Source organism: Oryctolagus cuniculus, chromosome 10, assembly GCF_964237555.1.
Source record: "Oryctolagus cuniculus chromosome 10, mOryCun1.1, whole genome shotgun sequence".
NCBI classification, from domain to species: Eukaryota; Metazoa; Chordata; class Mammalia; order Lagomorpha; family Leporidae; genus Oryctolagus; species Oryctolagus cuniculus.
In genome coordinates, this window is record NC_091441.1 from 106,274,027 (window position 1) to 106,288,257 (window position 14,231).

At 45.4% G+C, this 14,231-nt stretch overlaps 1 protein-coding gene across 13 annotated transcripts in view; it reads left to right on the forward strand.

The window, feature by feature from the left end:
• The window catches only part of ULK4 (unc-51 like kinase 4), a 617,184-nt gene that overhangs the window by 417,008 nt on the left and 185,945 nt on the right, over positions 1 to 14,231 (forward strand). For 12 of the 13 annotated variants that reach the window (XM_051852640.2, XM_051852641.2, XM_051852637.2 and 9 more), the window contains one exon: positions 13,041 to 13,207. In XM_051852640.2, coding sequence (XP_051708600.2) covers positions 13,041 to 13,207 — 167 coding nt within the window. Of the gene's footprint in view, positions 1 to 13,040; positions 13,208 to 14,231 lie in introns of those variants that run through there. The other variant, XR_007921958.2, reaches the window with a different exon arrangement.

The following is a 14,231-nucleotide window of genomic DNA, read 5'->3' on the forward strand; positions in this document are numbered from 1 at the left end:
TCTGGAAACAGCTTGGGAACAGTATGGCAAAAGCTTCTTGGTACAGGGGAAAATGCAACAAGGAAAATCTGGCAACCTGCAGCCTGTCTTCAGTGTGCAGTACTCAACGGTAGTACCACTGGCAGTCATCGGTGGCCTGGAAATTGCCAATTCAGTGAACCTTTCTTGGGTCTTTAATTGCGTTAGACTCTCTTTTTAAAATTCTTATGTTTTAATTATAAATGGACAAAGTGTGATTGTATCTAGTTATGTTATACAAAATCGTGTGATCTGTGGGAAAAAACGTGGAACAATTGAATCAAGCCAATTAGTGTATCCATAACCTCACGTACTTCTCATTTTTTTGTGTTGAGAACATTTGAAATTTACTGTTAGTGATAATGAAATGTGCAATACATTGCTATTTTCTGCATCCCCCACCCTTTGCAGGATGTCTCAAAAAAAAAAAGTACTCCTTGTATCTAGTTGAGAATTTGCGCCCCTTTAACCATCATCACCCATCTCCCCCTTTTGCCCTCCATTCCTACCAGTTGTAACAACCATTCTACTCTGCTGCTTTGACGTCCATTGTTTCAGATTCTATATATAAGAGAGAAAGTGCAATGTTGGTTTTTCTGTGCTTAGCTGCTTTCACTTAGCATAAGGCTCTCCAGTTCTGTCCATGTGGTTGCAAATGGCAAAATTACTCCCTTTTCAAAGGCTGAGTAGTAGTTTATTGGGTGTATGCATACTACATTTTCTTTATTCATCCATCTGCTTCTGTAATTGACTACTTTGAAAAGTGCTGCAATGAACTTGGGAGTGTAGTCATCTCATCAACAGACTAATTTTAAATCTTTGGGCTAAATATCCAGAAATAGGATTGCTGGATCCTACGGTAACTCTGGTTTTAGCTTTTTAAGGAACTTCCATACGGATTTCCATAATGACTGCATTAGTTTTCATTCCCTTTTCTCCACAACCTCACCGTCACGTCTCCTTGTAATCACTCCTTTTTCTGATCATAGAAAATCTGACAGGGTGTGAGATGATACCTCACTGTGCATTTAATATGTATTCTCCTACTGATTCGTGATTCTGAACACTTTTTCCTAGATTGCCCATTTCTGTGTCATCTTTTTAAAAATCTCTTCTTTGAGCAAATGTGGGTGCAGTTGGTGGCACCCCAATAGTAGTAGAAATATCAAAAATCATTGGTCACAGATCACTGTAGCACAGTAATAAGGAAAAGTTCGCAAATTCGTGAGATTTGGAGATACACAGTGAGCGTGTGTTGCTGGGAAAACGGCCCCGGCGGCCTTGCTCGGTGCAGGGTTGCTGTAGACCTGCGCTATGCACAGAGTGCAGCGTCTGCAGAGCACAGTGAAGTGATGCACCATGGGACGGGCACGTGTGCCCTGAGAGCAGCCTGGTCCCAGCTGGCAGCGAGTTAACTCCGCTTCCCTCTAACAACTTCCACGTGTATCCTCAGCGCACCCTCATTCTAGGTTTCTGCCGTCAGAATTTACATCATCCTGGATAAGTTTCTCTGTGCAGTTTATCTTAGCTGTAGTTATTAAGAGTTCATGGTCTTTTAACCTTCGTAACGCTCATGGGTTAGAGTCCTAGAGCATTGTGAGCATGCCTGTGTATTACTTAGACCACTGAGTTTTGTTCTTTTGTAAGTTTTTGTTATTAATTAGTGACCTTTTGTTTTAGCTTTAAGAGCTTCCTGTAAGACAGCCCGATGGTGATGAGTTCCCTTCAAAGGTGATGAATTCCCTTCATTTTTGTTTGTCTCAGAAAGTTGTTATTTTGCTCTCATTTTGAAAAGAGAGGTTTGCTGATTAAAACACTCTGGATATCTGCTGCTGATGGTGTGGAGACTCCACTGTGAGGGATGCATTTCTTATCTCTTGCTGTTCACCAGAGATTTTCCTTTATCTTTGATTTCTGATAGTTTGATTGCTATGCGTCTTGAGCTCCTGTTGGAAGTGGATTTTATTTGAGACTTCTGCATTTCCTGTACCAGTGTATCCGCATCTTTTCTCAGGTCAGGGAAATTTTCAGTCACTATGTTTTCTTTCCTTTTTTTTTTTTTTTTAAGATTTCTTTATTTATTTGAAATAGTTAAACAGAGAAGGAAAAGCAGAGAGAGAGAAAAGAAGAGAGAGGTCTTCCATCTGCTGGTTCACTCCCCATTTGGTTGTAATGGCCAGAGCTGTGCCGATCCAAAGCCAGGAGCTTCTTCCAGGTCTCCCACAGGGGGCAGGGGCCCAAGGACTTGGGCCATCTTCTACTGCTTTCCCAGGCCATAGCAGAGAGCTGGACCGGTAGTGGAGCAACTGGGACTCGAACCGGTGCCCATATGGGATGCTGGCACTGCAGGTGGCAGCTCTACCCACTACCCCACAGTGCTGGCACCAGTCACTATGTTTTCAATATGGTTGCTGCCTCTTTTTGTCTGTTTTCTCCTTGAATTCCTATTACACATTTGTCTGATGGTTTCCCGTTAATTCTAATAGATTTTCATTATAATTTTTCTTTTTCACTTTTGGTCCTTTGATTAGATAACTTTGAATATTCTACCTCCTTCTCCCTGATTCTTCAGCTTTATTGAGCCTGCTGTTGAAGCTTTCTTTTGCATTTTTTATTTTCAGTCATTGCATTCTTTATCTCTAGGATGTTAAAAATTGTTTTTAAGTCTGTGGCAAACTACTTGTTTTGTTCATCTTTTCTGTAATTTCATTTAATGTTTTATCTGTGTGCTCTTGTAGTTACTTGAACTTCTTGAAGAGAATTATCCTAAATTCTTGGTCATTACCTAGATCTCCCTTTTGTTTGAGCTAATGGCTGGAGTTTTATTAATATTTTTTGGAGGTGCCATGCTCTCGTATTTCTGTATAATCCCTGTCTTTGTTTTGATGTCTGTGCATTTCAGCAGACAGTCAGATGTTCTGGGTTTTGTATTATCTGGCAGAATCTACGTCACTATTTAGTTCAGCTGTGATTCTGCATCAGCCAGCTGATTATGAAAAGGCGGAGCTTACTCTTTGGTCGTCGAGATGGCTGGGCAGCTGCCTTTGCTCTGAGTTCAGGCAGAGCACTTGGTTAGATTCTGCCATCTGGTGAGAGCTCCGACTGAATCCTGCAGTCAGCCGAGCTGTGTGTGTGTGTGGGGGGGGGGGGTGGGTCGTGAGGAGCACACCGTCATCAGACGACACCGCTGTGTGAACTGGACGGAGTTGGAGGCAAGTCCCTGGGGTTAGTGGGAGCTGTAGATGGGTGTGAATGGGACCAGCTGCGCTGTTCAGTGGGCATGCAGAGTGGAAGCTTGTGTGCTTGCCTATGCAGGGCCTTGGTGGCCTTTAAGGCTCAGCTGAGAGTCGTTAAACCCTCAGGGGGTGGCAGGTGTAGCACCCCTGTTCTCTGAGAAATTTGCTGTAGTGGTCAAGGGCTTTTCTGGGTGAGGTCCAGGGGTGGGCTGTGAGACTGGGCCTGTTCTTTGCTGTGCTGGTTGTGTGCCTCCCTGGGCAGGCCCCAGACTGTAGTGGAGGCCGAGTTCTAGGGCTGCGAGCCAACTCTGTCAAAGTGATGCCCTTTCTCTTAGCCTTGTGGTGCGATTTTTGATCCATTCTGTGGACCGCACAGGGGACTTGGGCTGGTGTCCAGCATTGGAGGTTTTCACCAAGGCCTTCTCGTCCATGGACTGTTGGTGTGGGGGAACAGTGAATACTGGGACTTCTCTCCTGCCGTCCTGCTGCTGTCAGGTGGACATGGTTGGCACACCCTTTTGTCGCTCCCCCTCTTCGTGGAGGAGCAACACTAAACCCTGCCTAGGCTTCATATCCGAGTCACGGCACCATTATGTCGCTCCCCCTCTTCGTGGAGGAACGACACAGGACCCTGCGCTGTTCTTTCTGTCTGCTCGGCCCTCCCCGGGTTTGCTGCTGGTTCTTCCCGGGTTGGCTACTATCCCTTCCACCTCCGTGGAAGGGCAGTTCCCCCTGGCCACATTCCCCACTTCCGCAGGGGAGCGGCACACCGCCGGCCGGCTCTTCTCGGGGGCTGCACAGGTGTTCCCTTAGATAGATGTTCCCCTTAGATGTTCCTGGTGCATGCCGTCTCTCTCCTCCTTTATAGTCCTCCTCCGCCAATCCCAACTCGGCTGCCCACACGCCGAGTACGCTGCTCTCCAATCAGGAGCAAGTCCTACAGTTTATTGGTTGAACTGGAGGCAGCTGTGTGGAAGCTGTTTACTTCTCTCCCAACGCCATATTGTGGGAGAGCAGATGCATAGAATAAGTCTTAATTCCAGTAACTCAGTCCAGTCCGGGCTGCTCCCCACACCTTTCTTTTGAATGTTTCTCATTCCTGCATGCTCATGGAACTGTGCTGCCGTGCTTCCTGCTCCCTCATATTGCCAGTGTTCCCTCCACCAGGCTTGTGGCGTAGTGGGTGCAGCCACTGCCTGTGACGCCGGCATCCCATATGGTCTGTGATTCCAGTGCCTGCTGCGCCACTTCCAATGCAGCTCCCTGCTGGTGGCCTGGGAAAGCAGTGGAGGATGGCCTAAGTGCTTGGACCCCTGCTGCCCATATGGGAGTCCCTGCTGAAGATCCTGGCTCAACCCTGGCCATTGCAGCCATTTGGAGAGTGAGCCAGTGAAGGTTACCCCCTTCCTCCTTCCTCCCTCCTTCCCCCTCTTTCTCTCTCTCTCTCTCCCCAACCCTGAAACAGCTCTTTTTCAGAACTAAGAAATCTTGCCTAACACATGATTACAAAGATCTTCCGTTGCATTTTCTTCTAGAACCTTTATAGTTGACCTTGACTCTTGTGGCTTTGTGACTCATCTGAAATTAATTTCTGCAAATCCTGAGAGGTGATAGTCAAGGATCTCGCTTTGTTCCTCCATACAGATACTTGGTTGCCTTTTTTTTTTTTTTTTTTCTGTTGAAAAGAATTTTTTTTCCTAAAGGATTACTTTGTTGAACTTCATTTGACTGTATAGTTTGGGGTCTACTTCTGGACTGAATCATTAAAAATATGTGCATGAACTCATTTTTCTTTAAGAGATTTAGACTTCTTTGTATATGTATGTGTGTAAAGTTCTTTTTTTAAAATTTCTATTAATATAAAAAGATTCATGTATTTCATAGGTACAATTCTAAGAAGATAACCATGCTTTGCTCTATTTCCTTCTCCCTCTCTCAGTCGCCTTACTTCCTTCTTTACTTATTTGCTTTAATTTTTGCAAAAACGTAATTTCAATCCGCTCTATAATCACATGCGTAATGTACCACTAGCCATAATATTCAACAAGTAAAAAGTAGAGAGACCACAATTCCACAGGAGTATAAACAGGGCCTAAAACAACAATCAAATCACAAGATGTCCACTCCAATCCTATACATTTTATTTTTGTATTCTGTATTGACTGCCACATATCAGAGAAAACATGATATTTGTCTTTTTGGAACTGGCTTATTTCTCTAAGCATAACAGTTTCCAGTTGCATCCATTCTGTTGCAAAAGACAGGATTTCATTCTTTTTTATGACTGAGTAGTGCTCCACATAGAGCTTTCTTACCTCTGTCCAGTGAGTTAATGACACAGTAGCAGCAAACACCCCTAGAGTTCAGATCATGGTGTCTACATACCCAAGGGTCTTTCAAGAAATCACGAATGCCCAATCTGAGGCTGTAAGTTAAGCTTGTGGTGTAGAGGCTCTTAGTAGCCAAAGATGGGACACACTGAGCATTAAAAAAAAAAAAAAATTATAATTGAATCAGTTGAAACCCGTAAAATCTATTATTTTAAAAATCCTTTATGAAACAAATGAGCTCATTAGTAACCGCCGTAGTTTCTAGATGACCTGACCTGTCTCCCCTTTAGTCACCTTTGGTAGTTGCTAACACTCCAAAACCATTGTTCTGAAAACTCGCAAATGATGGTAGAGAATATGCATTTATCTTCCATATTTTGTAATCGTTTAATAATTGATAGGGTGACTTTTAACGGAAGAAACCCAGCTTAAAATATATAGAAGAAATATTAGAATTTGAAAATCATCATATTGCCACATTTAAGGAGATACTGGGACAAGACAGTGATGATTAATAGATAGTATTGGGTGAGAAATTTTTAATGGATATGGAAAGTCAACAACTCCTGAATCCATAAAACTCTCTGACTGAACTTCAGAAAGTTGATAGAAAATGGAATTTAAAGATAAGTTTATTTTGGTATAAATTTTTATTTATTTTTTAAACTTTTATTTAATGACTATAAATTTCCAAAGTACAGCTTATGGATTACAATGGCTTCCCCCCCCCACAACTTCCCTCCCACCCGCAACCCTCCCCTTTCCCGCTCTCTCTCCCCTTCCATTCACATCAAGATTCATTTTCTTTTTTTTTCTTTTTTTAATTTTTTTGACAGGCAGAGTGGACAGTGAGAGAGAGAGACAGAGAGCAGGCAGAGTGGACAGTGAGAGAGAAAGACAGAGAGAAAGGTCTTCCTTTGCCATTGGTTCACCCTCCAATGGCCGCCACGCTGCGGCTGGCGCACCGCGCTGATCTGATGGCAGGAGCCAGGTGCTTCTCCTGGTCTCCCATGGGGTGCAGGGCCCAAGTACTTGGGCCATCCTCCACTGCACTCCCTGGCCACAGCAGAGAGCTGGCCTGGAAGAGGGGCAACCGGGACAGAATCCGGCGCCCCGACCGGGACTAGAACCTGGTGTTCCGGCGCCGCAAGGCGGAGGATTAGCCTAGTGAGCTGCGGCGCCGGCAAGATTCATTTTCAGTTCTCTTTATATACAGAAGATCAGTTTAGCATATATTAAGTAAAGATTTCAACAGTTTGCACCGACATAGAAACACAAAGTGAAAAATACTGTTTGAGTCCTAGTTATAGCATTAAATCACAATGTACAGCACATTAAGGACACAGATCCTACATGAGGAGTAAGTGCACAGTGACTCCTGTTGTTGACTTAACAAATTGACTCTTGTTTATGGCGTCAGTAAGCATCCTAGGCTCTTGTCATGAGTTGCCAAGGCTATGGAAGCCTTTTGAGTTCACCGACTCTGATCATATTTAGACAAGGTCGTAGTCAAAGTGGAAGTTCTCTCCTCCCTTCAGAGAAAGGTACCTTCTTTTTTTTTTTTTTTTTTTTTGGAGATCTTTCATTTAGGTTTTTGTTTTTGTTTTTGTTTTTTTGTTGTTGTTGTTGTTTTTAACCAGAGAGTCTTGGCTTTCCATGCCTGAAATATTCTCATGGGCTTTTCAGCCGGATCCGCATGTCTTAAGGGCTGATTCTGAGGCCAGAGTGCTGTTAGGACATTTGCCATTCTATGAGTCTGCTGTGTATCTCACTTCCCATGTTGGATCGTTCTCTCCCTTTTTGATTCTATCAGCTAGTATTTGCAGACACCAGTCTTGTTTATGTGATCCCTTTGGTTCTTAGTCCTATCATTATGATCAATTGTGAACAGAAATTGATCACTGGGACTAGTGAGATGGCATTGGTACATGCCACCTTGATGGGATTGAATTGGAATCCCCTGGTATGTTTCTAACTCTACCGTTTGGGGCAAGTCAGCTTGAGCATGTCCCAAATTGCACATCTCTTCCCTCTCTTATTCCCACTCTTATATTTAACAGGGATCACTTTTCAGTTAAGTTTCAACACCTAAGAATAACTGTGTATTGATTACAGTATTCAAACAAAAGTATTAAGTAGAACAAACTAACAAAAATACTAAGAGGGATAACATATTAAGTTGTTCATCAATAGTCAGGGCAAGGGCTGATCAAGTCACCGTTTATCATAGTGTCCATTTCACTTTAACAGGTTTCCTTTTTGGTGCTCGGTTAGTTGTCACCAATCAGGGAGAACATATGATATTTGTCCCTTTGGGACTGGCTTATTTCACTCAGCATAATGTTTTCCAAATTGCTAACAGGGATCACTTTTCAGTTAAAATTTAAACACCTAAGAATAATTGTGTGTTAATTACAGAGTTCAACCAATAGTACTAGAACAAAAAAATATACTAAAATGGATAAAGTATTACATTGTACATCAACAGTCAGGACAAGAGCTGATCAAGTCACTGTTTCTCATAGTGTCCATTTCACTTCAACAGGTTTCCCCTCTGGTGCTCAGTTAGTTGTCGCCGATCATGGAAAACATATGATATTTGTCCCTTTGGGACTGGCTTATTTCACTCAGCATGATGTGTTCCAGATTCCTCCATCTTGTTGCAAATGACCGGGTTTCATTGTTTCTGACTGCTGTATAGTATTCTATAGAGTACATGTCCCATAATTTCTTTAACCAGTCTACTGTTGATGGGCATTTGGGTTGTTGCCAGGTCTTAGCTATTGTGAATTGAGCTGCAATAAACATTAAGGTGCAGACAGCTTTTTTGTTTGCCAATTTAATTTCTTTGGGTAAATTCCAAGGAGTGGTATGGCTGGGTTGTATGGTAGGGTTATCTTCAGGTTTCTGAGGAATCTCCAGACTGACTTCCATAGTGGCTTAACCAGTTTGCATTCCCACCAACAGTGGGTTAGTGTCCCTTTTTCCCCACATCCTCTCCAGCATCTATTGTTGGTAGATTTCTGTATGTGAGCCATTCTAAGCGGGGTGAGGTGAAACCTCATTGTGGTTTTGATTTGCATTTCCCTGATTGCTAGTGATCTTGAACATTTTTTCATGTGCCTGTTGGCCATTTGGATTTCCTCTTTTGAAAAATGTCTATTGAGGTCCTTGGCCCATCTCTTAAGTGGGTTGTTTGTTTTGATGTTGTGAAGTTTCTTGATTGCTTTGTAGATTCTGGTTATCAACCCTTTATCTGTTGCACATATACTAAAATTGGTATAAAATTTTTTAAATGTGTATCTACAAAGGATCTTCAAAAGTTCATGGAGAGCTCACATTACGAAAACATTATGCATGGATTTTAAGAAGAATTTTGCACCAAAATAAACTTATCTTTTAATTCCATTTTTTACAAAGATTTTAAAGTACCCTCAAGTGTGCTTTCCGATAAGATGCCACAGATAATACAAAGAACCCAGCCCAAAGTATGATTAGCAAAGGAATTGCACCAGATTACATTGAGTCTCTAGATTGAATTACGGAGTTACAGGAAACACAAATATAGGGATACAAGAACAGTACCATGAAAAAGTGTATTTTTTAAAAAAGCTCTAGTTCCTGTAATAGATTAATGGCATAACAATTGTGGGTGGGGGAAGGACTGTTAAAGATTATAGGCCACAACCACACACAGTGTGTAGAGCTGTTTTACATTCTGATGCAGAGAAACGAATTGTAGAGACGGTTTTCAGATCACTGAGGGATTTTAAACACCCACCGTGTGTCAGCGTATTAAGAATGGGGTAGACATTTGGTCTAATGGTCCCGAGTTGGGCTGCCCACATTCCATACTGGAGTGTCTGGGTTCAAGCCCTAGCTCTGCTCCTAATGCTATCTTCCTATAATACCCATCCTGGGAGATAAGTGCTTGGGTCTCTACAATTGACATGAGAGACCTGGATTCAATTCCCTCCTCCTGGTTTCACCCTGGTCCAATCCTGGGGAGTGAACAATGGATAGAAGCTGTCTGTTTCTCTTTCTCTAATGTCTCTGTCTTCCTCTCCCTGTCTCTCTCTGCCTCCTAAATTCATTAATTTTTTAAAAAATATATTAATTTTAGGAAGTGGTAATATTGTAATTGAGAGTAAAGAAGTATTTGCAGAAGAAATAAGTTGCTGTCTAATATTTGCTTTAATAAATAAAAAATCAGACAGTTAAAGCCTGACACAATGTGGATAATCATTAACAAGTTTCATGAGCACGTTTACAAAGAGGTTAAAACGCGAAAACCATACATTTTGACCCAGAAGAGTATGTTGTGGCTTTGAAGAACATGGAGAATATGGCTGAGATGGACGTTGCTTAAGACAGGACGTTCGCAGATTGTGCTGGTGTTGCCGCGCTGGTGAAGCTGTCGCCTTAGGTCTCACCTGGTCCCTTCCCTTGCCTGGCCCTGGGACACATTTGTCCCCCAGCAGCAAGGAAGGGCTCTGCATCGCAGCAGGAATTTAGCCCCATTCATCCTTCCCCGCACTCTGTTCCGGTAGACTGAGGATCAGGAGGAACGCAGCTGCCCAGGTGGAGCATGGGACTGGGGCTCAGGGACCCACCGCTGTCCTTGGGAGAGCTGTGTGCTCTGCTGCTCACAGAGCTGGGTTCCGCCCCTTCCCCTCCGACCATCCCGAGATGTGTCTGAAAGTCACCGCGAGCCCCACAAGGAAATTATCTTCCCGGGCAACACACGCCTGACACGGCCCTTAGAGTCTGTGCCCTCGCGGCAGCTCAGGGGCGCCAGGTGCTGATTCACAGGTTCCGTGTGAGTGATGCCCAGTAGCCCCGAGGGGAGTGGCCAGCAGCACGAAGCACACGTCCTCGTCACTGCTTTCCGGCACCGTGTGTCAGTGGTGGTGTGTGCTGTCAGACCTTGTCACTGGATAAGGAAATTTTGGCAAGGATGCAGCCTACTTTCTCTTCAAGTGTATTTATCTTCAACTTTCAGACTCATTTGGGTTTTTTTTTTTTCCTTCTTTTTTCAGCATCTTGGCAGTTGTGTGCATTATACCTGTTTTTGCCACAAGGAGTGCAGCTTTGAACGGTGCCTCTGATTTTTGTGTGTCTCTGCCGTTCGTGACAAAGTTAGTGACTTTTGTAGCCTGAGAATTATCTTACATTCCCTGGAGAAACTGGACTGGTTTGCTTAAAGTGACAATGTACACTGCATGGAAGAGAAACTGCTTGGCTGATGTTCCATCCAGCTAATAACCTGGGCACTATGGACAAATGGACGACAGGTCCAGTAAAATCCAAATTTCCAGGGCGGGCATTTGCCGCACTGCTTAATGCACTGCTTGGAATGCCACCTCCCATACTGGAGTGCCCAAGTTCAGGTTCAGCTCCACTCCTGATGCCAGCTTCCTGCTAATGAAGGCACTCATTAATGAGGCAGCAGTGATGACCCAAGTAGTGGAGTTCTTGGTCCCTATGTGGGAGGCCTGGATTGAGTTCCCAGCTATCGCCATCATCTGGGGAGTGAACCAGCAAGAGCGGGGAGGGGTCTCTCGCTCTCACTTCCTCCCTTCGCTCCCAACTCTCCCCCCTCTCCCCTTCCCTCCTTTTCTCTCTCTGCCTTTTAAATCAACAAATGCAGTTTTTTAACAATCTAACTTTGGATACTCAGCACATTTCTTACATGTTTCCCCTATCTGCTTATATAGAATATTTATTCAAGAGAGGAGAGAGAGAGAGAGAAAATCTCTTCCATCTGTTTGTTCACAAGTGTCTGGGGCTGGGCCAGACTGAAGCCAGGAAGCAGGGACTTAATCCCGGTGTCTCACGTGGGTGACAGGGATCTAGGCACCTGTGCATCCCGGGTTGCCTTCCTAGGCGTATCAACAGGAAGCTAGATTGGAAGCAGAGCAGCCAGGCCTGAAACTGGCACTCCAATATGCGACACTGGCATCAAAATCTGTGGCTTAACTCGCTGTACCACAATGCCAGCCTCAAAATAATTACCTTTAAAGAATGGTTTTTTTTTTTTTTTTTTTTTTTTTTTTTTTTTTTTAATTTGGCAGAGTTATAGACAGAGAGAGAGAGAAAGGTCTTTCTTCCATTGGTTCACTCCCCAAATGGCCGCTACGGCCGGCGCTGCGCCGATCTGAAGCCAGGAGCCAGGTGCCTCTTCCTGGTCTCTCCTGTGGGTGCAGGGGCCCAAGTACCTGAGCCATCCTCCAGTGCCCTCCTGGGCCACAGCAGAGAGCTGGACTGTAAAAGGAGCAACCGGGACTATAACTGGCGCCGCAGGTGGAGGATTAACCTAGTGCGCCATGGCACCGGCCCCAAAGAATGGTTTTTTAAGAACAGTTAGGTTCATACTGTAAACATCCCGTTCATTACTTTAGGTTTATGACATTATTTCATTTCACCACGTTTATATCTGATATATTTTTTATTTCAAAGGGCAATGCTAAATAACTGTAGCAATGAAAATGCCAACTTAAGATAAACAGTGCTGCCTCAAAATGCAGAAATCCCTTTGCTGTGACAGATGCCAGCACATTAAAAGACGGTGAACTCCAAGTACACCATATAATATAAAGGTTTTTTTTTTTAAGATTTTTATTTATTTGACAGGCAGAGTTACAGACAGAGGGAGAGACAGAGAGAAAGGTCTTCTGTCTGCTGGTTCACTCCCCAAATGGCCACAGTGGCCGGAGGTCGGCCAGTCTGAAGCCAGGGTCTCCCACGGGGGTGCAGGAGCCCAAGGACTTGGCGGCCATCTTCTGCTGCTTTCCCAGGCCAGAGCAGAGAGCTGGATTGGAGGAGGAGCAGCGGGAACTTGAACAGAGGCTTTAGCCCACTACGCCACAGTGCCAGCCCCAATATAATGTTTGCAGAGACAGGATGATAGAACTAACCGGCAGTTCACCAATTTCAGATTTCTTTAAATCATAATTAATCTTACATCTTCTAAGCACATGAGGAAAACATAGCTTCTTTGCTTTATCCTATGGAATCCACTTAATTATTTGCAGAGCCCATGAGAGACCAGACTGCCGTGTCCAGCCTGGTCCCCAATAGCTGCCTCCGCACAGACCCTGGGACCTCGTGTTCACATGCGACACACTTTGCTCCAGTGACAGGGAGTCCTCAGACCCTGGAGACCCTGTGCACGGAGGGCTGTGTTTCTCAAGGTGTGGTGTTGGGAGCCCTTGCAACAGAATCACCTGCAGAACTTTTACAAGTACGTTCCTAGGTCCCTGAACAGATTGTCTGGGCGTGAGACCTGGAAGCCGGCAGTGTAGACAGCCTTTCCAAGTGGATCGAGTAACAGTGCAGTCTGGGTACTGCCAGGCGTCCATGCCCCATCCAGTCGGGTGCCTGTCTCCTCGGCGCCCTTGACTCCTGGCTTCCATACTCCTCGGTGAATTATTCTCTCTCTCTGCTTTACCCTCAGGTCTCGTCACGCATGTCTGCCACCTGTTCACCACGGCCGCCGCGCTGTGCCTGGACACGGACCACACGCACAACGCGGAGACGGCGGCCGCTCTGCTGTTCTCTCTGCTCGAGATCCTGCACGGCATGCTCGCGTACACGTCCGCCATCGTGCGCCTGGCCTTGCAGGTAGAGCAGCCCCGCTCCGGGCCACCTGTCCCCTTCCACGGGCTTCCTGCTCATCTGCCTCCAACTGTGGTTGTATTTTTATAATTAAAAAACAAAAAACAAGAAACATATCATTCATTGGGCTCCAAGCCCAAAAGAGGAGGGCAGGGACAGGCTGCTTTCCCGGCTGGATCAGGTTGTGCAGTGTTTGTGCGTACATTGCACTGTACCTCTGCAAGTAAGGCCTGTGAATCGAACACTTTCATAAAATGATGAAGCAGCTTTTAAAAGCAATTGTAGCTGGCGCCGTGGCTCACTAGGCTAATCCTCTGCCTTGCGGCGCCGGCACACCGGGTTCTAGTCCCGGTCGGGGCACCGGATTCTGTCCCGGTTGGCCCTCTTCCAGGCCAGCTCTCTGCTGTGGCCAGGGAGTGCAGTGGAGGATGGCCCAAGTGCTTGGGCCCTGCACCCCATGGGAGACCAGGAGAAGCACCTGGCTCCTGGCTCCTGCCATCGGATCAGCGCGGTGCGCCGGCCGCAGCGCGCCGGCCGCGGCGGCCATTGGAGGGTGAACCAACGGCAAAGGAAGACCTTTCTCTCTGTCTCTCTCTCTCACTGTCCACTCTGCCTGTAAAAAAAAAAAAAAAAAAAAAGGCAATTGTAAGGGGGAAGCAAAAGAGGCTGAGGAAGCCAGGACGTGTTGAGCATCACTTTGGAAACTGTCCCTCACGGAGGAGAGCGCTCACCTCAGGTGCATGCCAGGGCTGGCCAAGTGGTCTGCTGTCTCTTCCTGGCTGGAGAAGGAGCTGCATCGTGCCTGCAGCAGGAAGCCTGAGCTTCCTGGGGACTGTGGGCTGAGAGCTTAGCAGTGCGTGTGCAGGCACACAGGCAGCCATGTTTGCATACACATAGATCTATGCACACACGTACACGCAACATGTAAACGGTCACTCCTTTCCTTCAGTCTCCTTAATGTAGAACTGAGATGCTTCTCAGGGCTAGAGAGGTGTCCTGCGGCTGTGAATTAAATGCCACTCTTGCCTGT